This window comes from Acanthaster planci, linkage group LG18 (assembly GCF_054643075.1).
Source record: "Acanthaster planci isolate LZ-2023a linkage group LG18, COTS_SCS, whole genome shotgun sequence".
Classification (NCBI taxonomy): Eukaryota; Metazoa; Echinodermata; class Asteroidea; order Valvatida; family Acanthasteridae; genus Acanthaster; species Acanthaster planci.
Genome location: NC_141794.1, coordinates 2,612,705 through 2,640,182, shown reverse-complemented (window position 1 = coordinate 2,640,182; position 27,478 = coordinate 2,612,705). Strand labels below are relative to the sequence as shown.

At 43.2% G+C, this 27,478-nt stretch overlaps 2 protein-coding genes across 6 annotated transcripts; one reads left to right on the top strand and one right to left on the bottom strand.

Moving 5' to 3' along the window:
* The first annotated feature begins 1,634 nt into the window (after window positions 1–1,634).
* Window positions 1,635–20,045, top strand: LOC110979373 (uncharacterized). Of its 3 annotated transcripts, none has more exons than XM_087148541.1 (21): window positions 1,635–1,966; window positions 2,662–2,707; window positions 3,137–3,243; window positions 3,508–3,706; window positions 4,080–4,808; window positions 5,007–5,318; window positions 5,735–6,016; window positions 6,723–6,808; window positions 7,558–7,753; window positions 7,929–8,252; window positions 8,534–8,625; window positions 8,988–9,077; window positions 9,552–9,683; window positions 9,933–10,077; window positions 10,397–10,693; window positions 10,823–11,128; window positions 11,236–11,393; window positions 11,666–11,819; window positions 12,438–13,179; window positions 13,861–13,932; window positions 16,960–20,045. In XM_087148541.1, exons 1-19 carry the CDS (start codon window positions 1,925–1,927, stop codon window positions 12,761–12,763), a joined length of 4,023 nt encoding a protein of 1,340 aa, XP_087004667.1. In that variant the 5' UTR covers window positions 1,635–1,924; the 3' UTR covers window positions 12,764–13,179; window positions 13,861–13,932; window positions 16,960–20,045. The 3 variants fall into 3 exon arrangements, with proteins under 3 accessions (XP_087004667.1, XP_087004666.1, XP_087004668.1); XM_087148540.1 differs by having other exon boundaries at window positions 13,854–13,932; XM_087148542.1 differs by lacking the exons at window positions 2,662–2,707; window positions 3,137–3,243; window positions 3,508–3,706 and having other exon boundaries at window positions 1,652–1,966; window positions 13,854–13,932.
* Window positions 19,074–26,980, bottom strand: LOC110979991 (uncharacterized). Of its 3 annotated transcripts, none has more exons than XM_087148548.1 (5): window positions 25,731–26,980; window positions 24,773–24,866; window positions 24,019–24,128; window positions 23,213–23,308; window positions 19,074–22,483 (listed from the first exon to the last, which is right to left on the bottom strand). In XM_087148548.1, exon 5 carries the CDS (start codon window positions 22,324–22,326, stop codon window positions 21,961–21,963), a length of 366 nt encoding a protein of 121 aa, XP_087004674.1. In that variant the 5' UTR covers window positions 22,327–22,483; window positions 23,213–23,308; window positions 24,019–24,128; window positions 24,773–24,866; window positions 25,731–26,980; the 3' UTR covers window positions 19,074–21,960. The 3 variants fall into 2 exon arrangements, with proteins under 3 accessions (XP_087004674.1, XP_087004675.1, XP_087004676.1); XM_087148550.1 differs by having other exon boundaries at window positions 25,960–26,980.
* Window positions 26,981–27,478: the final 498 nt, after the last annotated feature.

Sequence of the window (27,478 nt, the reverse complement as noted above, 5' to 3'; positions counted from 1 at the left end):
CCTTGCGGCAGCACTGAACAAGGAGCCTCAATCAGGGCGCAATTGTGGACGTTGGTACAGAGATATGACTATCACGAACAAACGGTGGGTTATTAGCGAAGAAATGTCAGACAGCTCTACTCAGTGCACCTAATGTGAGCAATCACTGTTTGAAAAACACGAATTTTCGAAGATCTCCTCGGCTTCAGACTGACATTTTTCTCCGCGGGCGATTTCTGTTCTCGTGTGGACCAGAACCATTTTCTTTTCGATTAACCGATTGAAGATTGCTCGGTCATTAACGATTCCTGAGAAGGCGCCGTGCAAATGGGTTCGCTTTATTGAATTCACAGACCAGTGAAAGTAGAAACGGATGGAAAAGAGGTCTGTTGTAATCACAAGCAGGTCACTGTAGATCGACAGAAGCGGAATACCAGAGGAAGTGACTCTGATCCCAATCAATAAAGAAGCAGAAAGGATGTAAACTACCCCAAAATGTATTTCTTAAGGGGAATTAAGGGGAAAAAAGACGCGCGGGCTTAAACGTCGGCGAAATGGCGGGTTGTCGCGATGATAATTGTTTGAGAACGAGTCAGTCCATCCAAGGGCACGTTAAAGAAAAAAAACATTATGTGACTCTTTGCCAAGGGTGTCTCATCTGGCGAGGATCGGGTAGCCTGAGGATTTGATTTAAATAAGTACCGTCTGGATTCAAATGTCAAGTCGCATTATAGACCTTTTCCTCTGTGATGTCGCAATCGTTCTGGGCCTGTGATGTGTTGTGAAGGTAATGAGTGCATAGTGCTGTGATGGTAATCTACCTATTCAAGATAAACTAGTCAAGCATGCATCGTTCGCATGTGCGTTTCCTCGTGGTTGAAACTGCCCGTAGGAAAATACGCGATCACCCTCAAGTTGGCCAAGGCGGTCCATACGTACGTTGTGGTATTGTTTACACTTATCGCAATCCAGTCACGTGGGTGAAAAAGGTCTATAATCACGCAGTGTGTTAAGTCGGTTGCAGTGGAGTTTGGCCGCCAACATGAATTTTGTTTGCGGTTTTCCACATTGTTTTCTTTACAAAGGGTGTTTTGTGGCTAAGAAAATAGCAAGGGAAACCGGTATAACGGTCTCTTTTTTTTTTTGGCATGCTTGGATTTCCGGGAGAACAAAACGGATAAACGGGCACGTTGCCGCAACGTTCCCATTCATCCGGTGTGCTGTTTTTTTTCCAGTCGGACATGTATGTACGCTCGGGGTCTGGTTGCATAAACAGGTTTCCCTCAGGCTTGCTATTTTCTTAGCCACAAAACGCTTCTTGTTAAGAAAACAATTTGGAAAACACAAACACTTCATGGATGGCGGCCAAAGTCCACTCCAACCAAGGTTTGTAGCTCTATGAACCAACTTAGCAGGCAGAGGTGAAATTGCGTGTATACGCATGCGCGCACTCATACAATTGTTCACAGCTCGCATCGGTGTAATTTCACCGACCTTCGTCAGATCGCTCCCTCTCCATCGCTCGTTCTCCATCGCCCGTTCTCCATCGCTCTTTTGCAATCGCACTTTTTTTCATCGATAAAAAGAGAACGACGTTAAAGAACGATGAATTGACGTAGGGGACCGATCGATGTAGTGGATCGATCGATCGATGTTGAAGAATGCTCGATGTATTACCACCGAGTTCTTGCCTCTTTGGCGTTCCATAGTAATTTTTTCCCACTTCTAAAAAATCGCAACTGCGCACGCTCATGAGACTGTCACCGACTGCTTGGGAATGTCACCGCCATCCGACGGTAGCACATTTTCATTGGTGTCCAGCGTGTTTAGTGGTGCCTTATTAAGCCAGGTGGCCGTGTATTAGAACAGATAATGATCGCATCATCATCATTCTCTGAGGAGCTGACGCGCTCTCTTCAAGTCACATTTGGAAGTGACAGTGGTGATGGGTATTAAGGCTAGAATGAAAGGGCTCGTCCTATGTATGGTAAGTCTTAGTTCTTATGTGTGGGGATTGTTTTGTTTTGTTTGTTTTTTGTTTTCACCTTTTATAAACATTTCACATGTTATACAACAAACAAAGACAAAGTGTCATAATATGTTTTAAGTCTGCTCTTATCAAATGAGTAAGATTCAGTACCACAACAAGTGATTTTTTTTGGAAGGTGCTTTGACCTTCCTCCAAAGGTAATATTATTTTTTTTAACACTGTAAAGTAACTCTTGTCCGAATTTACAAGCAATTTGGATGGGACTCAAACCCACAACAGCCTTCCTATGCTAGTACTGACGTTTACAAGCCTTGGAACAATACGAAGTGTGTACAACGTTTGAATATACGTCAGTGATGAGCAAAACACCATGTGAAAATTAAAATTTCGGACGCAGACACTAGACACTTATTTCTCATTAAACTATTGGCTCTGATCTTTGCCAAAGGCTGTGTATAACCGAAGAAATATTTTGGAAGGTCTGAGTTGAAAGGAGTGGCGCTGGACGAAGGCTCAGATTTAGGCTTAAAAGTGGAGGCTTAAAATATGTTGATGTCGATTCAACACCGGTTTTGACGGAACTGGGGAAGTATGGACATCATGTTTCGTGAACTCGTCAAGACTCGAGTGGGTGGTGGGAGCCTCAGCAAATATGGCATCCTTTCTGAACATAGACCTTTTTCCTCATGCAGTGTTTGTTTCTGCAACTTCCGTCTGCGTGTGCGCAATGTGCTAACGGTAAGTCTTGGCCTCATCTGCCGAGTTCTTGTCCATTATCATGCGTGTCCTTCGTTACGAGTCCATTAACGGCTTGAATGTTCCATGATTTGTGACCAGCAAAGGGGGTAGAAGGCAGATTCCACCCTCCTGTGTACGGCAGTGTTCCAAATAATTCTCGCAAAGTTTTCGTGCAGCCTCCAGAAAGGCACATCAAAGCCCGACTCCTGTTAGGTAAAAGGTATCGAAATCGTATCGCTCGATAGTGTCAACAACGAGGCAATTTCACCATCGGTATTCGATGACGTGGTACAATTTGCTTGTTCTTGAAATTTGTTGTTTCAAGTGTGCTTTCTCGAAGGATGTCAAGCAATTCCGCCCTATTTATATCTCGGCCTATTCCGTAAATGAAACACCAGCGTGGAATCTTTTCTCTCGTTAACTTAAAAGAATCGCCAATACCCCCAACTGTACCGCCCACCAGATGGACGGCATGGTACAACGTGGACAATCCTGATGATGGCACGGACGATGAAACTCATGCAGCGGTCAAAGCGGTTAGTCTGTTTGTCTGTCACTCAGCGTCTGTGTCTGTCTCTATGTCGGTCACACAGAAGCCACAGATGTGCTGGGCTAAAAAGTATTTGCTTTGAAAAGGTGGGTTAACCATGGCAAGAGAAATATCTTGCATTCTACGTTTCACGTGACTGGTTCCCTCCTGATACTTGCTTAGGGCATAAACTTACTTGGCAGTATTTTGCGCTTAGCAACGTTGTGAGATTGTGCCGTGTTTTTCCTTCTCGCTACGCTGGCTTGTGTAGGTGCATCCCGCCGTGTGCCCCACTCCTACCCAAGCCAACTGCCGGGTTCGATTCCTGCACACCGACCACGTGACTGCAGGCCAGACGCTGGTCACCGGCTGTTCTCCTACCGGAGGGTTGCTGTGCCGAGACGCCGACCAAGCCGACTCGCGACGATGCCTTGATTACGAGATAAGATTCCAGTGCCCGACCTCGAACGGTACCCGAGTTATTTCACAGTAGCATTATACTAGACCTACGTCTGTGTTTCTCCGATAAGATGCACAAGACTCGGGGAACAGAAACTTGAATCACAATTTGGGCGAAGTCGCAATATATAAACAAACACCCTGAAGTATTTTGTCTGGTTAGAATCAATCTAATTGTATCAATATAAGATATGTTTTAAATTTGATTTGACTTGTCCTGAGCTGACTTGACTGAACTGGCCCCCATCTCAAATCCGTTCATTTCTCCACGCGGTTGGACTGGCTTGACCAGACATGGCCAGACCTAACCCAAACTGGTGAGATTTAATCACATTCAGGAAGATAAATCTTAACTTCTCAGTGTTGCTGCTGTCTGTGTTTTAGATGCCTTGCCCGAGCCACATTTCCACTGGGATATGAGCACCAAGACGTCGGTGGACGCTGATGAACCCGTGACCTGTGTAGGTACTGTGTCGTCCATCTACCCCACTGCCGGTGGCATGACGGGCATCATAGGTGGCACCCTTGATGTCACCGACAGCTTCGACTCGTCGGATCACCTGTGTGCCGTCAGGAACCAGAAGGCAGGTTGGATTAACTACGGATCAGGTAACGACAGATGCATCTCCGAGCCTGTCTGCTGCACGTCGGGCTTTACTATGACATTCTGGATGAGGAATAGAACGCCAGCATTCACTCCTACAACTATCATAATGTCGACCGGTGGTCATGCTTCAAAGGCGAGGGGGTTGGCACTATACTTAGGAGACTATATTACTTTCGATGTTAGGGGTTTCGTTACTTCACAGGCTTTCAAACTGAACGTAATGAGCTACTTCCCCGACGATCAGTGGACACACCACTCTTTCACCTACGAGCCGGGGGTCGGAGCAAATTATTACAAGGACGGTGTTTTCGTTGAGTCCACCGACACAGTCGAAATCGGGGGCAATTCTGCTTCGAATTATGACGATGTCGTCATGTTTTCGAGAAACAACGATCCAAGTGGGTGGCCACTAGAGCTGATTGACGGAGACTTCAGCAATTTTAAGATGTTTTACAAGGCTTTCAACGAAACAGAAGTCCAAAACGCGTATCTTCAAGAAACCTCCGGTAAGTTTTGTAACAAAAAAGTCTTCTTTTTTACGTTACAGAATTGATGCGTTTCACAGTGGACAAATTCGTTAAGTTGGATGTTCAAATTGAATCTAGATTTTTGAAGCACACTCATGGATCGTCGTTTATTACTTCAGCATTCTTCGTAATTTGGTTTACATTTTTCTGTATTTCTTCAAACCGTTCCTTAACCAGAATCCAAGCTTCTCATCCACTACCTGAGGAAGCACAGTCACGAGGACAGCTTTGGGGTCGAGCTGGAGTGCCTTGCCAAGGCTGGCAGTCAACCGACTATCGTCTGGCATCGCTCTGTCGACGGCGCGCACTTTGAGCCGGTTTCCTCGTCGGCAGACGTGGCTATTTACGAGAGTTCACCCAACAGCTATAGAAGACGATCGATCTTGGTCGCTCGCGATCTCAGCTTTTCATCCGATGTCATCTTCGTGTGCGAGGCAGTGGACACTGCTCGCGGAGGTAGTGTGTCCAAGAGGGTCACCATTCCGAAACGTGAGTGTCAAGTCTCTTCCTACGAAAGAGAGAGAGAGACTCCAGATCAAATAGTGACTTTTGGATTAGCTGTTGTTCGGGGAAGAATTGTGGGCTAGGGTTTGACTCAAAGTTGACTCTCGTCCAGCTCGCGAACTTCATTTATGTAAAATGCGGTTTGGAAAAGTCTGTGCATTGTCGTAACTAACCGAGGAGCAAGGTACCGGCTCCCTCTAAACAGTTTCCCGCTCTGAATGCTCGTTCCCTTTCTGGCCCTTCAGCTCAGAATTTAATGGAACACTAATAGATACGGAATTTTATGTACCTTCAAATTTTTGCTAACTCCCCTGACCACCGTCTCCCAAAAATGGCCCTTGTCTCAAATTCCACCGTCCGAACAGATGATGGTTTTGATGTTTGTTTTCATTTGGCTACAGGTGTCATGTATTGGACACCGTGGTTGAGTGCTGATAACACCCTGGATGGCGACGACAGAGAAACGCTGATCAAACAAAGACAGAAGTATGATCTGCTCTGCAAGTATCCCAGCGACATCGAGTGCCGTACAGTTTATGACGGCCTACCATCCAATGAGACCGGGCAGGTACTGAACATCAGCTGCACGTTATCGTCTGGGTTGGAGTGCCGTGGTGCTGATCAGAGTGCGGAACATGGCTACTGGTGTTACGACTACAAGGTCCGCTACCAATGTCCCGAACGTGAGTATGCTTTAAAGACTTCTATCTCTCAAAGTTAGTTAGATTCTGGGACTTGGCAACTCACCGGGACATCTCCTTTTGGGGGCTCAGGTCTCATCCCGAAAACGGCTTCCAGAACCAGGGCTCGGGCTGTTGTCAGAAGATACCCACATAGGCCTTATATACACACGGCAAAGACCTAGCACAAGGTAGATAATTTGGACGCGACCTATGTTCTTATGACAGCGCGCCTCGTGATTGGCCTGAACCTGGCCAATCACAGAATGGATGACCTGTCGGTGCGTTCCTGCCAAAGACATCTCTAAATCTGTGTGAGTGTCGTCTATCTTCATTATGAGATCAGGCCTACCCATCATAGGCTTAATGTGAAACAACCTAAAGACAAGCTAATCTTGAAGGTATCAAACACAATGTCAAGATTAAACATCCAGGTAGAAAACAAGAGATGAAAACGGAATTTAGTCATAGACAAAACCGTGCCGATCAAAACAGTTGCTCTGAAATATTTCAGAGCACTCACTCGTTTGATATTATATTCTTGTCGCAATTCTGATCACGGTGCTACGCAGCCCTTCCATATTTCTCCGATCAAAACAGCTGGCGTTTGCTTTCGACACTTGAATGTTCTCTTTCGTATTGCTTAGTTTCGTTCTGCCTCTCTGCATTTTGTTTTCCGTTGTCCCTTCGCTGTCTTGCTCCCAATTAGCCCTTAATCGTTGGACGCCTTGGTATGACGCCAAAGACCCTGACGGAGCCGTGGAGGACGAAACACTGGCCACTCACACGTCCCTGGTGAGTGAACACAATGAGATTTTATGATATGGGAATAGGCCCTACAGTGGTCAATCCTAACCTTTATTGGTTGGTGTATGAGCCGGGTAATATTCCTATGACCGATTCTATTCCCTCGTTGCCAAGTATAAAACCTAATTATTCAAAGTGTCCAAACAGTGAACGTGTCATTGGTAGCACCATGGAGGAATATCCTCCATGGTAGCACAAAGACTAAAGAAGCTCATTAGTTATATATAACGGTTTGCCCGTACCCAACGTATATTAATAAGCACTGTATGCTCAGTGCTTGTCCGAGAGATTGCGAAAAAAAACCTCACAAATACAAAAATACAAAAATAAAAAAAAATACATCTTGAAAAAGCTCATTAATGTTAGAGTTTAACATTCACCCTGGATAAAAGGTACTCTGTGTTGCTTTGAGAGGCTTACGCTGAGCTCACAGCTTCAAGTGAAGGACATCGCCGATACATATATAGGCCTACAGGTGCTAAAAGTCACCTTAAGACCCACGATTTGTTTCATGCATCCATGCATGCAGGTTTTTTTCCTCAGGTAAAGCAAACCCTGGCAAGCCTGCGGTTTAGTCTTATCCGTGGGTCCACTTGCTACCGCGGCGTGAAATGTCTATGCTCGCAGCTTACTGGGCCATTCACAATATACGATACAGCCCCAGGCGTGCCTGAAGGTGCGGAAAGTCGCTTATAGGTCCGCACCCTCATCTATCCATTATCTGTTTTTCCCTCAAGGCGTACCCTGACCTGTGCAGCCAGCCCATAGGCGCAGAATGTCGCCTGAAGGCGTCCAAGCAAGACCTTCTGGCCAGTGGATTCGTTCCCGAGGTTCCGTATCTCTGTAATGCCAATGGATTCCGCTGTCAGCACGCAGATAACACCGGATCGTGTCCTGATTTCGAAGTGCGTTACAGGTGCCCGGATTCTACAGGTATTGCATTAAGTCTTAGGTCCTTCATTGCAGCTAAAGCAATAATAAAGTTTCAACGATGGCTTAGACTTTTCTCAGTCCTAAGTCCTCAAAGAGAATATCGAAGTTTCTTCATTTCGTAGATTTGCGTTATATACGTTTTTCAAGCCGCTTTTTTGTTCCGCTTTATGAACAGCTTTGGAATCCATCAGCGTAGACGGACTGCGACAAGAGAGTCACCACTTAAACCCTGATCTGCGACTGACTTGCACAGCCACCGTGGGCTATCCGACCGTGGGTTCATTCAGGGTGGAGTGGGCGCAGTTTGACCCTGAAACCCCCCGTCCCGCTGCAGCAGCACCCCTGGCGTCGGGAGGAATCATCAGTATCGATTCCAACGTCTCGCCATCCGTCATGACTATCGATAACTTCGTCAGCAGCACGCTCGCCAACACCTCGCTGGTGTGCATCGCTCGAGACGACGTATTCGTCGATGCCAAGACAATCGCTATCTCCCTGCGTTAGTTCACTAAATTTGTCAAGAACTGTTTCTCTCACGAAAGAGTAGACAGGGTGCAGTTCACGGCGAGATGGTTCTTACTGACTTAACCACTTGCTTTAATTGATAATAATCAGTTACATATTCCAGGAGAGGTTTTACGAGTGTATCTTGATACACCCCCATCAACAAGGGTGTTGAACTGATGATGGAGCGCCTGCTGCATCAATATTGTTGAATGTTGTTTGGTTTATAAATTCACATCAGTATACTTTACATGCGTTTAATAATTTTTCTCATAGCATCATTCTGCGAGTTACCGGTGGGTGTGTCGAACGGTGAAGTTGGGGTTGTACAAATAACGCCATCAACTGTCAAGTCGTCGCCGTTTAAGGTGAGGCTTCTTTTTTTTACCGGGGTGGGGCTTGGTGTGGCCTAAGCGTAGTCCACTTTACAGGTAGTTGTTTGGTTTCGCATTTTGCATAATGATGCCCTTAATTAGATATTTGTACAAGTTATAGAGAAATGTACCCCACAGCCGAGACCTGTTTCCCTTGACCCCCACCTCACCCCTGGAGAGGAATTTCAGTTCCCTTCCATCATAATCACCCATCCCAACTGTACTGTTTATGTCCACTGCCACATGACCACCAGAATGATTGAATTCTGAAGTCTTTGTTACATTCATCTCGATTTTCAACACTTTGAAGAAGTTTATCGGAAGTTGCAGTTAAAATGTTTCTCTTCTCCTTTCAGGTTCCGGGAGTGAATGGGCTAGATCCGTGGGTACCTACCACGAGCGACGCCGACCAATGGCTGGATTTCGATCTCGGTGTCGATTTTGCGGTAGGAACGTAATAACTCCTCCTGTCATTTCTCCTTTCATACCCTCTTCCACAACTGGTGAATGTCATTCTCCTAAGCCTTCTGCACTTGCCTTGCCGTGCTGTGATGAACGCTTGAACGCTTTCGTGTTTTGCTACCTCGATCCCAGAGGTCAAGGCATTGTTTTTCCTGTCGTTCGGTATGGCTATCTGCCATAAACAATTAAGCACAGGAAACTTGAACCTGCCAGTGTAGAGGTTGGCATAAACTTCTCAGCCACCGATTCGCAAACGGGTTGAACTATTATACACACTGAATAGAAATAACTGACTTATTTTGCTGGATGTGGTATTTAAATGGCCGCATTTTTACTGATTTGAAAAAGTTCCCAGTTTTCTTCTCCTGCCAGGGAGACGTTTGTGTAAGATAGTCAAATCTGAAGTGTTTCAGCCAAGCTTTCAAGAAAGGTTCTTTTGCATGTCTGTGACTCGACAGATAACGGGCATCGCTGTCCAGGGAGACCCTGATAACTCTCCCCCGATCAATCACGTTCAGGAGTTCAGTCTACGTGCTAAAGCAAATGAAGATGATTCTTGGGTGCTCTATACAGATGCACGAGGGATGAGCGTGAGTATTTTTGCTTTCAGAAGTCAGCAGGTCTCGAATTTGAGAATGGCCCAAAACTTTCACTGTGTAGAAAATGTTAATGAAAATGCCGTTACCTGAAGAAATAGCTGGTTTGAATAGTCAGTTTGAATCTCGTACCAATATTTTGCTGTGTAAAATTAATCCCACTCGCTGGATATCTTGTTTCCCATGGTTTTTGACGTAGAACCATCAGCGGTTCCAACAATCATGGTGTTTGCTTTGTTCCAGGTATTCAACTCAAACTACAGTGAGGGTCCGACCAGCTTCACCACTCTCACCCCTAATATCACCACAAGGTTCCTCCGCTTCTCGCCCAAACTCTGGAACAATGAAATCATGGTGAGGGTGGAGATCTACGGGTGCGCCGTGGGAGGTAAGAGCGTCGCTGGACTCTGCCTTACGGGCGAGTCCATGTCTACAAGGATGCCTTGAGATATGTGAGGTGTTTACCTTCGGGCAGGCTGCGAAAGAGCAAGGGGAAGCTCATTTTTATTTGATTTGAATCAGTTTTGCACTATCCAAGATTGTGTTTCTAAAGAACTGTTCGAAGCTACAGCGTTACTGTTAAACAAGAGATCGCTGTACAGTTACAGTCGATCAGGGTTAGGAGCGAACCGTCAGTTATTAACTTTCTAAATCCTACTGGGGGCTCATCTTGTCACCAGAATAGCCTCTGTTCATTCACCTTTCAGAATCTACACTTCGAATCGTGCAGCTGAGCAAACACTACGACGTCGTCGGCAATAATTTCACCTTGACGTGTCTCACCGAGCATTACCCAGTACCCAACGTCACTTGGCTGGCCGACGGTTCGCCCGTCTCGCCGGTCCAGGGCGTTTGGGAGATCTCGGACACGATAGACACATTCCCCACGAGGGTATCCACTCTGACACTCATTGGTTTTCGTCCGGACCTCGATAATGTGACCTTTACGTGCGTTGCACAGTCTGGGATCAAGGTTGAGAAGGCTAATATATCCACACAGTACAGTAAGTTAAACATTTTAAGTCCTTTTACTAAGTCCACAGAAATCAAATTCTGAAATATCATTTCCGTTCCTGTACATCGCTAAATTACCGACTGACATTAATGCTTTTATTCTTTCATTATTTTCACAGAATTTCAAGGCATTGTCACTGTATCAAGCGATCAAACTCCCTACTATGGAAGTGACGTAATCATCACATGCGTAGCGTCTGATGACGACATTTACGTCATGGAGTGGGGCCACCGCACGGCAGCGACGAGCGATCCTTTTACCATAGTGAGGTCCAGTGGACGATATCTCATCGCTAAAATAGTGAACAATGCGACCAGTTGGCAGTCAACGCTGACGATCAGCCGATTTATCCAAAGTGACGAGGGGGAGTACGCATGCCTAGTGAACTCTGACACCGCTAGGGATACTTCGGTTGTTGTGGGCAGTGAGTTCATGCGCACATTATTACTCTAAACTCTCTCCGCCTTCTATTTATTAGTAAACACAATTTATTAGTAAGCGATATTTGCAATTTTTTCCCCTTCATTACAGAGTCTGGCCTCCGAAAAGTTTGGGCGAACGCCACCTTTGACCAAGGAACCAATTCCTACCAGCTGGAATGCGCAGTGTCCTATCCCAACATTGAACCTGACGTCATTTGGGTTATTCCAAATGGCGACGGGGTTAACCACACTACCAGCAAGTACCAGGTTATTCCACATTACAACTCCTTACCATTTGCTAACCCTACGCTGCCACAATTTGAAGTCTTACAGAAAGAACTCCCTCAAACTATTGTTAGTTTTATTCAGCCGTTTCTGCTCATATCTCCACCTTGTTCTTGGCTTTCTACATGTATATAATTTTCTTTATCTTTATATTTTTATATTTACTCAGCCTGTGGACGAGTGGACACTTATTAATTTGTGAAAAAAGCGACCCCAGCGAATAGTTTTCTTCCTTTTTTCCCCTCGTGGCTTAGATCCAGAACAACTTATTTGTTGTAGTGGGTAATCTGACCAAGGTCTCGAGGCTGACAGTCCACCATTATAGTTTTAGCCAGGACGACGGGACATACAGGTGCTCATTTACGGCTGCGGGACAAGTCGTTAATATCACGCTGGAAGCCCGTTTCGGTGAGAAACAAAGAAATCTTACTATCCCAATTAGTAATTGGGTCAGCTTGGGGTTCTCCCACAGTTGGCTAATTTAATGTGCGCTTCAAGTCACGCGCATGATGGGTATGACTTATTTCAATACAGGCTCACTGGGGTACAAATTAAAAACCGAGCGTTTGTATGAAAGGTATTTTTTCTTCCATTTTAAATGGACATTCTGTATGGGGAAGATAGAGGGCGCAATTCTCCTTGCAATGGAGGCTCCTTTGGTAGTAATTGCGCATTGGTGGTTCACGAACGACTGAGAAAATGCATCCGTCACGGTCGCATCGCTACCAACGAAAATGATCACTCTGGACCAATATGGCTCCTTTCAACCGATGAGGGGGGCTTCTGCTCGAGGCAGATTGTCTTGTAGCTTTACAATTTTTCTTCATAATTTTCCTTTTTATTCTTGAGACAAAATGGAATTAACTTTTTCAAACCTCTCTGCGCCATCCCTGCTTCCACTGTTTGGGGGTTTCTTCTTTGTCTAGATACTTAATTCTTAAGTGTCATCTTTATCGATATCAAAAGGTGTATGAATTGAATTGAATCAAATTAATTAATATTCACAGTGTATTGTATACAATGCAGCTTACGATGGATCCGTTTCTGCAAGTGTGACGAAACCAGTTCAAGGTCAGCCCGTCCGCTTTATTTGCACTGCTGATGACGTCGATCGCGTCCATCACGCCGATTGGCTGCGAGTCGTTGGTAATGATCGCCTGAGAATAGAAAATGACGTCATCCACTCCGTGTACGAGGACCGCAGCGGCGGCGTGTTTCGTCTGCACGTGGACCTCAACCCGTACTCGGGGACAGAGGACGGCGACTACGTGTGCTCAGTGAATAACGGCACGGGAGAGGCTACGGTGACTCTGAGTGGCCAGCTAGGTAAGTGGAAAATCGAGAGCAAGTAAGAGATTTTAGGGAATTAGGTCGGTGTCTCTCCACCCACTTCTCTTCCTCTCTTCTGGTCTGTCTTTCCTCCTTCAAGTTTGGTTTATTCACAGCAGTGTTTGCAGCTTTGACAGGGCGTGGTGAAGATGCCCTCCCATGATCGGATGGACGAAGCGAGAAGAAGCCAGAAGATCATAAAAGATTCAACAAAAGTCCCGAGGTAAGCTATGCCTGACCGTGCAGCAAAACTAACATAGACTACACAAGTAAAATTCTAACCGACGCTCTCGTCCAGGACATCTATTTAGATTGTGCCCATGCAGCTGGCTGCTGTGTGACAGCACCAGGTCCGGTTACAGCGCCACCAGTGAGCTAGGATGAGGCCGTACTGCAGCCAACAATGAATGTCACTTGCCAGACGATTTTTTTACTTCCGGTGAGTAGTATTTACTGACATTGAAACTCGTTCCCTAAACTGTTTTCCAAAAGGAATTCGCAGTTGAAATCTTCTATTTATACCAAGGTTTTCTTCATTTTTGAGAGTCAAATTCAGAACTGACCGGAAAAGTTAGAAAACTGCCTTTTGAGATGTATCTTGCCTGAATGTGAAATGTGTGGCGATTTGGGACACTTTATGTCTTATGCCTTCGTAGTGCCGTCTGTGGCTATAACTAGGGTTGTATCCGAAACGGGCTTCTAGAGCTACGGCTAGGTCTATTGTCTATGTGTCTCCATACATTTCCAATGCAGCGAAGACCTAGACCTAGCTCCAGACCACAGATTTAGAAGGTTTTGGCAGGTTTAGAAGTGTCCCTTTTGCACTGAAGAAAAACAAAATTAGAAAATTGAGCCAAAATAAAATTTCATTGGAAAGTTGTAGTGGGTGAGTAAAATCGGGAGTTTTGAATTAGATTAGTGGGAGTTGGATGAAAGTTCACTTACTTTGAAATTTGAGGTAAAAATGTTGCTCCTGCAAGGCACTGGAGGCAAAAAATCAAACTGCACCAAAGTTAGGGGGTGAACAGTTAGTGGACTTCAACACTAAATGAAGGATGTTGCTGTGACAAGAGTGAAAGCTGAAGGGATGCATTGTTTTTGTTTTTATTGTAGGAGGCAGGCATTAAGAGAAGATGATGGAGCAAGGAGTGGCCAATGAGTGGGCAGCATCAGTGGAGAGCACAGAACCTGAGTAAGTTCCTTCCCAGCACCAGGTTATTCAATGACAAGCTGGATTGAGAAAGTGAACTTTATTCCTGCAAGTTCACTCATTTTCCCCCGTACTGTAACATGTGTCTTAATGCCAACCTTCCCAGATCCTTCAAAATCCACCAGGAGATTTGTGGAAGATTGAGGAAGGTAGAGCCCAGCCCAGCCTCTTTGAATTAAAATGGGACTTGGTGTGTCCGTAGCATTTTGGAGAATGTGTCATTCTGGGGAGGATTTTTTAGGATTCCGAATTGTTTCCTGGAACCATCATTTTTCTGTGCTGTCCTTACGTCTTGCTGCTTAAATAATCATTACTTTAATCTACACTTTGTCAGCTCTTAGAAGTTTGGCCTTACAGAAAATGATGAAGATGACTCTGATGTTAGCCGTAGCACAGACAGTGAAGGTAAGTGCATGTACTTTGTAAACAGACTGTGTGTAAAAAGGCCCTAGATATCAAAAAGAAAATGAACAATTCTATACAAAACCTTTGTACTGTGACTTCCTTTAATTGACAAATTTGACAATTCAATGCGGCTTTCCACTAAGGAAAGATACTGCGTACATTTTTTGTTCATGTTTTTATGATGAAGTCACTACTCTGTTTTCACTGCTGAAGTTAACACCTAGAGTCAGTGATGATATCCATATTTTACCTCCTTTGTGTTCTTCTCAAGAAGTAGGCTCAAGAGAGACTCAATTCCAGTGAGGACCCAAGTGACAGCTACTCTCACAGTGATGAGGAACAGGAACAGTGGATGGAGAAAACAGCAGGTAGAAAAGCTGTCACTTGTCGGTCATATTTGCCATCCGTGAAGAAATTAATTTTTGCAGGTAGATTTGGCCCTGGTACTTCCTAACGTCTCATCTCTACAAGAGCTTGGTTACATTGGCACAGGCTGCGGCAATCCCCCAAGAATTGGGCTGTCCAATGCTGGTTTTTTGTACTAACTTCGTATGCATGACTTTCCTTCCCAATACAAATATTGTAAAATTCAGAGGTTCTTCAAGAAATTTCCATTCACACAGCCGGAGTTTTCACAATTTGTTAAGTTTTGCTCATTTGGGGAAAACATTATTATTACAGTGTGACTGAAAAACCTTAGGTGACCTTTTCTTGTTTTTCTGCCGTTTTTCCCTGTGTTTAGATTTGGGAAGGCCTCATTAGCAGGTGAATGTACATGTACTGCCATGGCTGCCTACATGAATGTTGAGGCTGGCTAGTGTCATGGTGTGCAAGTGGACTGACCGATGATATCTCCAAAGTGAAGAGGCAGGTTACTTCATGAGTAGCACAGGTAAGAGTCCTGTGTTTCACATCATTGCTGGCTTTCTGCAAGGATGAATCCAGGAAAGGGGGGAGGGGCCAATTGGGGTCATGACCAAAACAGGAGCAAAATAGTTGTCATTTGAAAACGTGAAAGGATCTTTTTGGTCTATTTAATTTCCCTTCTTTTGAAAAGTGGAAATGTAGCCTAACCCCTCAAACAACTTTAAAATTTAAAACATTTTGGACCCCAGAATCAAGTTTGTCCCCAACCCCCCCCCCAAAAAAAACAAAATTGGGTCCTGGATCCGCCCTTGGGTGCTTGTGGCTAGCTTTTATGGCAACCCTGACCGAGGGATGGTTGTGTGCATTGTGTTAACCAATCAAGACAAAAGGGATGAGGTTAAACCCTTGTAACCAGGGCAAGCTAGTTGAATGCACCCACTGTACTGGAATAGTTCACATTTTCCTGGCCTAAAGTTCCTTTTCCTTCATGGTTCGTTGCTGTTTCATGACAAATTACCGTTGATTGATGGTCCACATTTCCTGAGACATATTCAACATGTTCAAGGAGCAATTTGGGTTTCATAGTTTTAATAGTAAAACTCATGAAATGAAGCATCTAATCAAAGACATAAAATACTTTTAGACCGACAACAGCAGGGGCAGAATTTAAGGAAAGTCTCCATTTTAAATAACCAAGAGCAAATGGCTGCCTTGTCCCCAGGGGTTTCATGATTTGCTGTGCGCACTTCTCTACATCAAAGAAAATGGATTGGGGGCAACTGTGGCAATTGCCCAAACATTTTTGGCCCTGTTGGTCTTTTTATTAATGTTTAACCTGGCACAGTTCAATTTTTCTTCCTCATAATATTGCCCATTATTACAAGCCATTAGTAGAAGCCAAGGTGCACATTAGGTGAAATTCAGATAAATTCCTGGCATCCCTGTTGTTTTGTAAATATTTTGAAAACCAAATTTAACATATTTTCTCAAATTTTATCTGATAGGGCACTGAGAACTGTGTTTCCAAAACACTCCAAAATAAGTCTAAAAATTAAAATCACATACATTATGGGGATTTGTTCAGGCTTTCTGAAGGTGAGCAGTGAATGTGGACAAAAGATTTAAGTGTTCAGAGATCTCGTTTAAAGAAGGATCTACCTTAATTTTGACAAATATTGAACCAAAACACAAAAAGGGACCACGTTGTAAACACTTAACAGTATTTCAGTCACCATCCAAAATTTCCGATTTGCATCCAACTCAACAGGCTTGAGCACACTGTTGAAATATTTCTGCCCACACTTTCAGGATAAATCGTTGATTTCTGTAGGAGCTGTTGGTATTTAGATATTTTAGGTTAGTGGTCTTCCCTGATTGATGTTACAGTATTACTCGAAAACAGCGCCCTCACTTGTTAGGAAAAGGGAAAGACAATTTTAAGTGTTTAAAAAATGTCACTTCTGATTCACTAAACCCTAAAGGGGTGTCTGGAAAAATATTTTTAACAAAGAGTACAAATCAAAAATGCTTTCAGAAGTACTGGGTCAGCAGTGTCAAAGGAATCCTCGTCATAGTTCATTTTCTGACATGAAAATGGATGAAAAGCAAAAGACACGAACGGTTTTTTATGAAATAAAAGGTGTAAAAATAAGGAGCATACAAGCATCCTGTAAATTTTGAAGAAGTGTCTCAATTTCTGCTGCAACTTAGTTCCTTTGTGATTAATTTCTTCCCCAGACCACCTCCTATGAAAGCTGTGGGTATGCCCCGGGAGAAGCAGACCATGATGCTGATGAGAAGAGCGCCCTCACTTCCTTCAACCTGGAGAGAAGGAAGGTGGAGGCCAAGATCCTATGGGACTTCACAGAGATGATTCATGAAAATGTCAAGGAGAGGCAGTAACTCAGATAGATGCCAGTCCTCGCCTCCATCACTGAGGAACAGTTTCCAAGATTGCATGAGGGAACCTCATCTGAATCTTAGGCATTGATTCACAAAAAGGCAAGGAAAGGACTCAATCTTCTCAGAGACGCAGTTCCTTGCTTTCATCTTAGTGATGAAGCAAGTCTATCTGCATTTGTACACTACTCAAAGGATCAAAGGATCATACGTAGTGATTAATAATTTAAACAAATGATATTCTCATCGCAAAAAATGAGCGTCATTTAATTTGGCTATTTTCTGGCATCAAAACAAGAAACTTCCGCTTCAGAGTACTGAATTCTCACGACACTGAAAAAAAACTTTGGTCAGCACCTTGTCCAGGTCTTTTACGGCCCTGAAAATGATGTATAGAAAATTGAGTTTTAACCAAGTAATGTGAGGGCGCTGGTTACGAGTTAGAATGACATTGTGGTAATGTGAGGGCACTGTGTGTGAGTTAGAATGATATCACAGTAATGTGAGGGCGCTATTTATGAGTTACAATGATATTTCAGTTATGTGAGGGCGCTGTTTATGAGTTAAATCGATATCGTAATGTGAGGGCGCTATTTATGAGTTGCAATGGTATTGCAGTCATGTGAGGACACTGTTTATGAGTATATTCTGGTAATGTGAGGGCGCTATTTGTGATTCTGAATCACAGAAGTGAAGTACTTCGAATTGAAGACGTATCTCAGCATGAAAAAATTACATGTAACTGTCGAGACCCTTTTATTCAGAAAAATAATGCAATGTCTGACATGTATCTGTTTGCAAATCTTCCCCCAAATCACTTATTTGTTATAATTATCCGTAAAAATGATGATTGATACAAAAAAATCAAATATCTGGTTGTCAGGACATTAAAAAAAAGCTTCACAGTTTTCCAAAACACAAAACGGTAAAAGGTCCAATATTTCAGTCTTTTTTTTCAAAAGGTCCTAAATTGAGACACGTACTTGTACATCATTTTACCACTATAGGGTTACCACTATACTGGCCAGTCTCATTCATGTCATTGTAACCCCCCCCCAGCTCTCTGAGACACTCCCAGTCTCTCACCCCCTTGCCTCAGAGTCATTCCATGTGCAAAGAGAGTGAAAGGTGGCCATTTTGAAGTTGTGCTATACCTAAGCAATACACATCACCCAATGCTTTTTGACACTTCCAGCTAATTGGGCTCTGAAACACGACTAACCAATTGCATTGTCTCACATTCTATGGTGCTCAACCAAGCATGAACATGAACGTCAGTGTACAATAAGCGAAGTCAATGAGGTACACACCTGGCTGAAATTTTCAAAGACAAATGTCTGATCCTTTAATTTTTTTGAGCAGTGTATATTGGTATACAGTACAATGCTGCTATAATGAACGGGGCAGGGTCCATACGCAGTGCTTGGTGTAGCATACCTCCCCAACTATTGCGATTTCATTGGTACTGTTCCAATTGTCGCATTTTCATAGGCCTAAAAATCAAAATGTTCTTATTTTCCCCCCAAAAAGGGGGAAAGGTCCTGGCAAAAGAGGGCGCTATTTGCCAACACGGAGAAGGTGCCATTTCCAGAAAAAAAGAGGGTGCCATTTCCTATGTTGAAATGTCAGTTGTTTTACATCAAATGTATTCCTGTTCATGTAAAACAGATTCTCTGTGCTGCTTGTTTTGCTATGGTCTCATAACATGGCCGCTCCAATTTTGAAGTTTGTTGACATCTCAACTTTTGAGTCACTGTCATCAGTCATAAATTTTTTGTTTCTTTAATTTAAAGCAAATTTGTGATGTTCAGTAAAAGTGCGCAGAAAATTTGGGAGCCAAGAGGCATGTTCTGTATACCGAATTGTTCAGTATAGTGGCCATGTACTGTACTTACATCCAAATTATTCATGACTTAAGAGGTACTCCGTAAATTGAATAGACAATTGGTCAGTTTGCTTTTGAAGAAAGACTGTTGTTAGCCTTTAATTTGTTCCTTTTCATCGTAACGCATTGACTCATGATTAGTGCACATTTAAAAACATTCATGTTTACATTTAAGTTATCAAGATGCTATATGTACTTCAAAATTTGCAAAAAATTACCATTTGGAAAAACTCTAGATACTTTGATACAACTTCTTTTGAGGACTAAGCTTGTAACTATTGCATGCTTTTAAAATTTGAATAATGTTCCCATTCAGGCAGCCCAAATACCAGCACTGTTCAGTCAACCCAGTGGTTGTTCTGAACCTCACTTTTAACAAGTTCACCTCTCAAACAGAGATATTGACAAATGGGAACCACCACCAACATAGGGCTGGATAGCTCAGTGGGTAGAGCACTGGTACGGTGTTCAAGAGGTCGCAGGTTCAAATCCCCCTCCAGTAATTTTTTTGTTCATCTTTACAAGTTTTTCTTGGGCAAAATTCTATGTGCATTTTGTTTTTTCCAAGTAGTACATTCACATTGCCAGAGCATTAGAAAAAAGTCTCTCACTTAAAATTATCACAAAACTGCAAATTATTGGCTCAGTGCTGAGAAGTCATTACTGCAAACATTTTATTTTTGAAAACACTTTAAGGGCCTTACTCTGTGCACGAAAGAAATGTTTGATTTAAACAGTGTTTTTATTTTTTTAGTCATAAAACTAATGTTTTTGTGGCCTACATGCCACAATTTTTTTTTTTTTAATTTTAACCAATTCTGTTTCCCAAATTAATGTCTAAAACAATATTTTTCACTAAACACCTTTTAGTGCATTCTAAGGACCTTTTACCACTGACATGAAATTTGTTTCATTTGAAAATATTACCTTGCAAAAATGCTTTGTGTGTTATGTAAAACAATCGCCATTTATGGCTATAACCAGCTAATTTCTATTTGCAAGTGAAATAAATGCTCATTTATTTCAACCAGCAGAACAACTTGTTTGTACATGTACATATGTCTATTTGTAAAACTGTAGTACTTTGCCACTTCACCCTTCTCCTAATCTGGACCATTTTACACTGCCAGAGTTTACATCTGTTACCATCATTAGATTTTGCATTACAGCCTCATCCTACATGGAAGCCCTGTCAGTCTTAAACATCTTCCCAGCTCCTTGTATAAAGTTCCCTCCTGGAGCCTTTTAGTCTCAATCTTATAAGGGCTACAATGCACCCAATAGCAATATGGAACATTAAGAAGCTATGTCCTTCAACCCCATGGGATCCTCAGAGCCATAATACTGATAGTCCCAAGCCCTCAGCCATCCACTCAACTCTCCCTATCAGCTCCCAGACTTTCAGCCCCAAGGACTTCCACCCTTGCCCATCTCCAGTACACAGTTTTGGCAGAAAAATATTCTAAGTCCAAACAATGGAAGGTTTAACATTTAGAAACGAACACATTTCTTCAAGAAAGTGCCGTGGCATAGCGGTTAGAGACCCTAACTGCTATGCACAAGGACCTGGGTTCAATCCCAGGTGGGCATGCACAATTTTGTTAAAAAACTTAGTAAAAAAAAAAAAAAAAAAAAAAAAAAACTTCCTTTTCCGGGGACCCCGGGATTTGAACCGGGATCCCCTGGCCTGGCAGCCAGCTAGCTAACCACCAGGCCAATTGCCTCTTGATAGATATGATTTCGGAACTTATATTTAAAGGTTAGGATTGCGCAATTTCAAAAAAGGTCAAAGGGCACAGCATATTTGCATGTATTTAAATAACAAAAACAGAAGTTTCAATATGTTAAAAGCAGAGAATACACAAAATATTCAGACCTTGTATTTCAGGATATCTTAGGTCAAATATATATTTGCAAACCTTTCCATATTTACACTTCCAAAATGGTCAGTGTGATAAATGTATCGTGTACGTGTCAATAAAAATTCAACTGTGTTGGTTGAAACTTGATTGGAAAAAGATTCTGCTAGGATTGAAACGTCAGGTCCTCTGAATTCTTCAATTTAGAGAATATTTCACTATTTTTGGTATCTTGCTATAAACGTTAAACTTTGTCAGCTTTTCTGGACGAGTGGGGGCGCTACTGCTGTGCTGTAAATCAGGGAATTCAGGCAGTGTTCAGATCTTTTTTCCCTCTTTCCATTACCATTGTATGATGTAGAAGGCTTTGTGGATGGTAATAGCGCCCTCTATGGTTGGGTCAGCATTTTGTAGTGGAGCCTTTGATGCAGCAAACACAACGGAAATTACTAAAGGATTGCAATGTCATCAAGTTCTGTCAATTTTAATCCAGTGTTAAGCCGGAAGTTGCCAGGTTATTTTGTACCATTTACAGCAGAGATCTTGGCTGTCCCAAGCATGTAAAGCATGTAAAGCACTCCTTATCAATACAGATGTGGAGTTTCAAATCAATCTGACGTACACTTTATAGTTGATACCGTCAATTGAAGTTTACAAGCATACCAGCCACCATGTGCAGTCAGCACAGCAGTTGAAAGCGCCGGCTCCTTTTTTGTGGTTGACCTGTTTCTGGAAAGTGGGTGCTGCATGAGAACAGTATGTGTGATTTTCACAGAACTAAATTAGGTTAGGCTTGAGGTTGCACCATGAACAAGAAAATATCTTTTTTAAGAGTGTGTGGTTCTGAGAAGAACCGATGGTGAATACTTGACGTTCCGGACAGTGTGCTCTGTTCGTCTTTAGGAGGGTGACAGGTTGCCTGGCTCTGAGGATGCTAGTTTTTAAGCACTGGAGAGGATGCTAAGGGTGCACTGGAGCAGAATGGCTTGCTTGATGGTGGATCCGCTGGACTGAAAGGCTACTGAGACCGCTCACTGATGCATGAGTGACCGTGGGTATAGATGACCCATTGGTCTGGCAGGGTAATATGGAGTGTTAAATGCTGCTGATGTGGGAGCCGACGTCTTGGGGTACTGTGTCGTGGTTGTAGGTCTCGACTGCTTCCCCGACGCGTCTTGGGTACCATCTTTTGACCGGAGCGATGAGTTGAGCTGCTTGCCAGTTGATGACGTGATCCTTGACAATCGCTGATTTATCGTAGTCAACTCTGCGTCCATGGGAGATGTGTTCTATGAGTCTGATGGGCAAATCCCGCCCAGTCTTGCCAAAATAAACCTTCCCACCTTCGGAGGGGATGCCGTAGACACCAGCTTTCGTCTGATGGTCTTGCTTGTCCTTGTGGGTCTGCGGGGTGGCTTGAAGTTTCTTGGTGAAGGATGCGGTGGATCTTGTGGGATGCATTTCCTATGTAGGGTAGGGTCACTGTTGCCTTGTACGAAGGTGGTTGACTTTGGGTATAGGAGACCCGACAGTCAGTGATCTTGGTAACCGTTGTGCTTGAGGGCTCTTGAGATGTGCTTGACTTCTTCTTGGATGCTGTCCAAGTGACTGTAAAAAGCTGCAATATGAAATTAAAGGCTTGGCTCATAAAAAAAATGGATTAGTATGGCTGACCTCTTTCATGTCGCCAAGGGACTATGGCTTTCAATCATAGGGTTGGAGGTTCGAATCCAGCTAGTGGCAGTATGTTGTGGCCCTTGGCAAGCCACTTCATCCCTGCTTGCCTCTCTCCACCCAGGAGTACAAATGGGTACAAGCATTGGTACAAATGGGTACCAGCATCAGCTGGGGAAGCAACCTGCGATGGACTGGCATCCCATCCAGGGGGGAATAGAAATATTCTCAGTCATTTCATGCCAAGGAAACTGCAATAAACACGAGCCTGATGAGCCAAATTAGCTCGGACCAGAATTGCTTTTTGGCTTTTTCTTTCAGGAAAAAGGGGTGCTTGCAACGAGAAAGATACATGTATGTGCGATTTTCACAGCACTGGTGTCAGAAAGACACAAAAGAGTTACTGAAAAACCCTGGCAATGTTCTGGCAATGTCAGAACAAATCTTGAGGGGCCAGATCTACTCCCTGGTTCTTTTAGGGTCAAATGAACACACACAATTAACTGCACAATGGTGACTGTCAAGTTAAAGTGATTTGGTTCAGGTAATATCTTAGGACCCCTATTGGCTTGAGTGTCTGTATTTGAAATCTTCAATATGGCCTTTGTGCACGTGTCTGTGACATCAATGTACGGACTCAACATCATCTTCAATATTTGAAAAGACAACTTACAGTCACTGCAGAAGACAGACTTCTCCTGGATGGACAGCACACATTTCTTCCACTCTCACTACCATTTCTGCTTCTATCCACTTGCCAACAATTGCCCTAACAATAAAGAAAAAGTTAACTGGAATGGAGAAATAGAAAGGCCTCATTTCTGTCAATTAATATGAATGATTCCAAAGCCATTTTCATAATTAAAACAAGCACAATATATAACTCTAACTGTTCAGGGTTGTTTGGCTAGAAAGCCCGCCAGACACATAAGTCTGCATAATTTACCAAAGTAATTTGCTTGCCCAGTGTAACAAGATCCAACAGGTCAACTCTCCCCCAAGGCCAAACAGCCTGGGAGTCTGTGGTTGCCAGCCACCACAAGATCCACCAGTGGCATTGTTCAATGAGACCAGCTCCCATTGTCTCTCCATGACCAGTTTGTTTGGCTGCTGTTGATTGCCCAGTACATCAAAAGGCGTATTAATTCCCACTGGACTTTTTTGGTTAACTTACTGGACTTCCCTGTAGAATTACAAAATTCAATCCAATGGAAACAAACGGTAAACTAACATCCCTGTCAACTTATTGTGATTGCGATGTAAAACTAACAGGCCGAAAAGGGTCCCAGAAGATTTCCGCACAGCCACGGTAAGTTAGCAGGGGCGCAAAAAGTCCAATGGGAACAGTTCCCATACAATGTAGATTGACCGCAACCACACTAAATATACGAACCAGACCACTGCCTACACAGAGGAAATGGTTGTATGGTTCCCAACCTCCAGCTCTATGCATAAAGTACAGCAGCATGCCGCGCACACCTTCTAAAGGTTGCAGACTGCTGGCCCTCTTTGATTCCACCATCTGACCGTCTTGCTTGAACCTTCATCAATGTTCCAGGAGCAGATATTATGACAATAAGACGCTTGATCTGTGAAGTAGAACCAGCAAATGATTCAACAAATTCACCCATTTATTACAAAAATTTAAGAAGCTGCAAAAAAACTGTTCAAAGATTCAAAATCGTGGCTTTCATCAATAAAATTTTGGGGAAATTATACCCTAAGACAGGTTTCAGTTGGTCATGTTCTCAGCCAGAAAACATTTGTCATCATGTCAACAAAGAAGATAACATCCGGCACGGTGCAGTCTCTTTAATACAGTTTTTAATTTAGTTCTCTAAGACGACAGAAATTAACACAGAACCGTACATTTTTTTTGATGGCTGCACCAAGTAGCAACTTCAACTTTATTTTAAATAAGGAAAGATTTTCAGCTGAAGCAGATACATTATTCAATTTATGCCTGATCTTCCCACCCTATAGGGGCGGGGAAAGGTTACTCCCTCCCTCCCACACACATGGTGACATAACACCTTCCATTGCTTTCCACCCCACGCAGCCCCCCTCCCCCATTCAAAAACTTTCTTCCCCTCTTTTTTCCCTTTCATGGGTGGAGGGCGAAGCCACCTCAGCTGCCCAACTGCGATCAAATCAGAAGGGTTAGCGGGTACGTGTGTATAAGCATGATGTCATATCCAGACTTACATGTCTCCATTGTCCAGTCATCTCTTACCTGATTGCCAGCTGCATATGCAGGTGTGGGGTCCGGCATCAAAGTGTGCCAATGCAATGCAGGCAGATAGGGTGCGTTCGATTACAAGGCAGACCTGGAAAAATAGCAAGCTATCACAATAAGAGAAACTCCAACTAACTGAAGAATCTTCAACGGCAAAGTTGCAGGGAACTGAATCAATAGAGACTCACACACCAATTCTACATGTAAGTATCAAAACCCCCAAAACTGATCAACCCTTAAAAAAACGACCAAACTGAAAAATTAAATAAGACTTGAAAACCACAAACTAAAGTTTAACCAAAAAATCACACTCCAGTTATGTGGAACACTACATGACATGTAAGTTGACTTGTCTCTGCTGATCTGCTTCACTGAGTATCATGGCCACACTACATGTATGTTGCCAAATTAGATGCAAGGAAGGGGAACTCGAAACTACAGTCATTTGCAAAAATTTAAGATCACCTAGAATATTGTTGGTATTTCTGTCACTGGGCCTGCATTACATTGTCTCATTTGACAGTGCATAACATCACTGTAGCAGTGCTATCTGTATACCCATTTGAATGAAAATGTTTGCAAAGGCAGGTCTTGTATGATATTTATCTGTAAGGCAGCACGGGTAAAAAAAATCAGAAAAAGGTTTAAGTGATCAGAAAAAAGGAGGGCACACTAAACATTAGATTGTTAACATTTCAAATCATGGAGATGTAGTCAAATAGCTGTTTAACCAAGATACTGAGGTTACACACTGAAAATAAACACAAGTTGCCATGATTGATTGGTTTAAGTTTGGTTTTTCTTCAGGTTGATGCATTTTGTAAGAGTGGTCCTAAACTTTTGCAATGACTGTACTGGTATACTACATACTTTTACAGGCACAACAGCCTAAGGGAAGCTACTCTTATTTAAAAATAGATTCATTCAAACCATGATAGACACTAGTTGAACGCACCTAATGCGGTGTGCAGTAATTAACGTTCTTAGAGATCACCACAACTGCTGGTGTCTGGAGTTGTACATGTTCACTGCCAGTGAAGATCTTGAGCAAATCACAGTTGTAACAAAATCATGGTATCGAGATGACAAATAATTCACCAACAGGCAACAGGAATTCACCATTTGGGCAAATTGAACATGATAAACTGCTGGGTGAATTAATCAAAAAGGCAATTGAGAAATACCTGTATGTGGCTGATACCGTTCATGGCCGGGGAGCTTTATCTCAATGTTTCAGCCTTCCTCCACTTGTTTCTAGTTTAGGAGTAGGGCCACATAGACGGAGGTATAGTCCACTAGCCTGGCCCTAATGAAGTTGAGTCTCTAACGTGCCGTTCCACGACGTTTCCTTGACTTTCCTCATGCATCACTGCCAAACCACTTTGCTGAAAAGCTTTGAATTCATTCAGTTACAGTAAATAATGATATCATAACCTTTAAAATACATGCTACTGATCACCTCTGTGAACAATACACTACGCAGTGACAGTAGCAAGTGTGTGAACTCCAACATTGTTGTCATGTATGATGCAGGCCTACGTAGGTCTGCATGATCATGGATGTAGGCCTACTGAAAGGTAGACCCATGAACAGGGCCAGACGTATACTCCTCCGTCAGATACTGGGCTCTGTCCCGATTCATAGGGATGTCTTTCGAAAAACTTTATCCGGGATATCCGAGGTCATAACTAAACATCCGCTTAATTTTATGAGCTGAAATTGCACCGGTACGTTCACTACTCATGGTCATGGTCTAAACTATCCCCTAGGTTGCTAATTGCAGAAAACTTGCCTTTTCCTCGTTTGGAGGAAAATATGTTGCCTTGTTGTTGCCGCTTTCCCACTCCGGTTGAAATTTGCCCCACTTGCACAATGCTGACAGTTGCTTCGTCACTTTCGTGTCACATCACAGAGTGCGAGCCGTGCTACCAATTATTTGCCACAAGCAGTGTGTGGCTGGACAGGGAACCAGCCAAGGGCGTTGCGTACTAGCTGCACATGTCAGTATAGGACTATATGTGTAAATATAGTGTACATACAATGTTAGAATTCTGAAAATACTTATATGGCCTACATGGCAAAGTTAGTCAGTCTAGAAAGAAAGACTGGGATTTTGCCTTCTCATCTGAGGTAATTAATGATGCATTCAAGTGCCTGGCTTTCCTAAATTACAAGGCCAGGCATCTCATGCACATGTCAGTATTTTCATTCATGCTGCAACCAAGTGCCTGCCTTTGAAAGTTGACGAGACCAAGTTGTCTTGGGACCGAGTTGACCTGAGACGGAGTTGACTCGGAGCGAGTTGATTCCAGGCCAAGTTGGCAACTTCACACCGACTCTGATGGGTATACAGTGTGTACATTGCCATGTTTTGCCGGACCATATCCGAATCTTTAAATTAAAAGGCAATTTGAAATTAAAAGGCAATTCCTAAGAGTCCAAGTTGCTCAGACTATTATTGACTGATCTAAATCATCCTGATGCAGTCGCGTCGAATATCAGTCCAAAATTCAAATATGCACAGCATGCCAAAGTGAAGTTGGGCTAGCTCTAAGAAAGATTTATTTTTGACCTTGTTGGGCTTATATGGGATAGCCTAGTATTACAGCTGCACATGACCACATCATCACACCCAATGACTTTGCTTGGGAGGGATAAACAACTTGCAAGATGTGTGCAAACTTCAAGTGGGCATATAGGCTT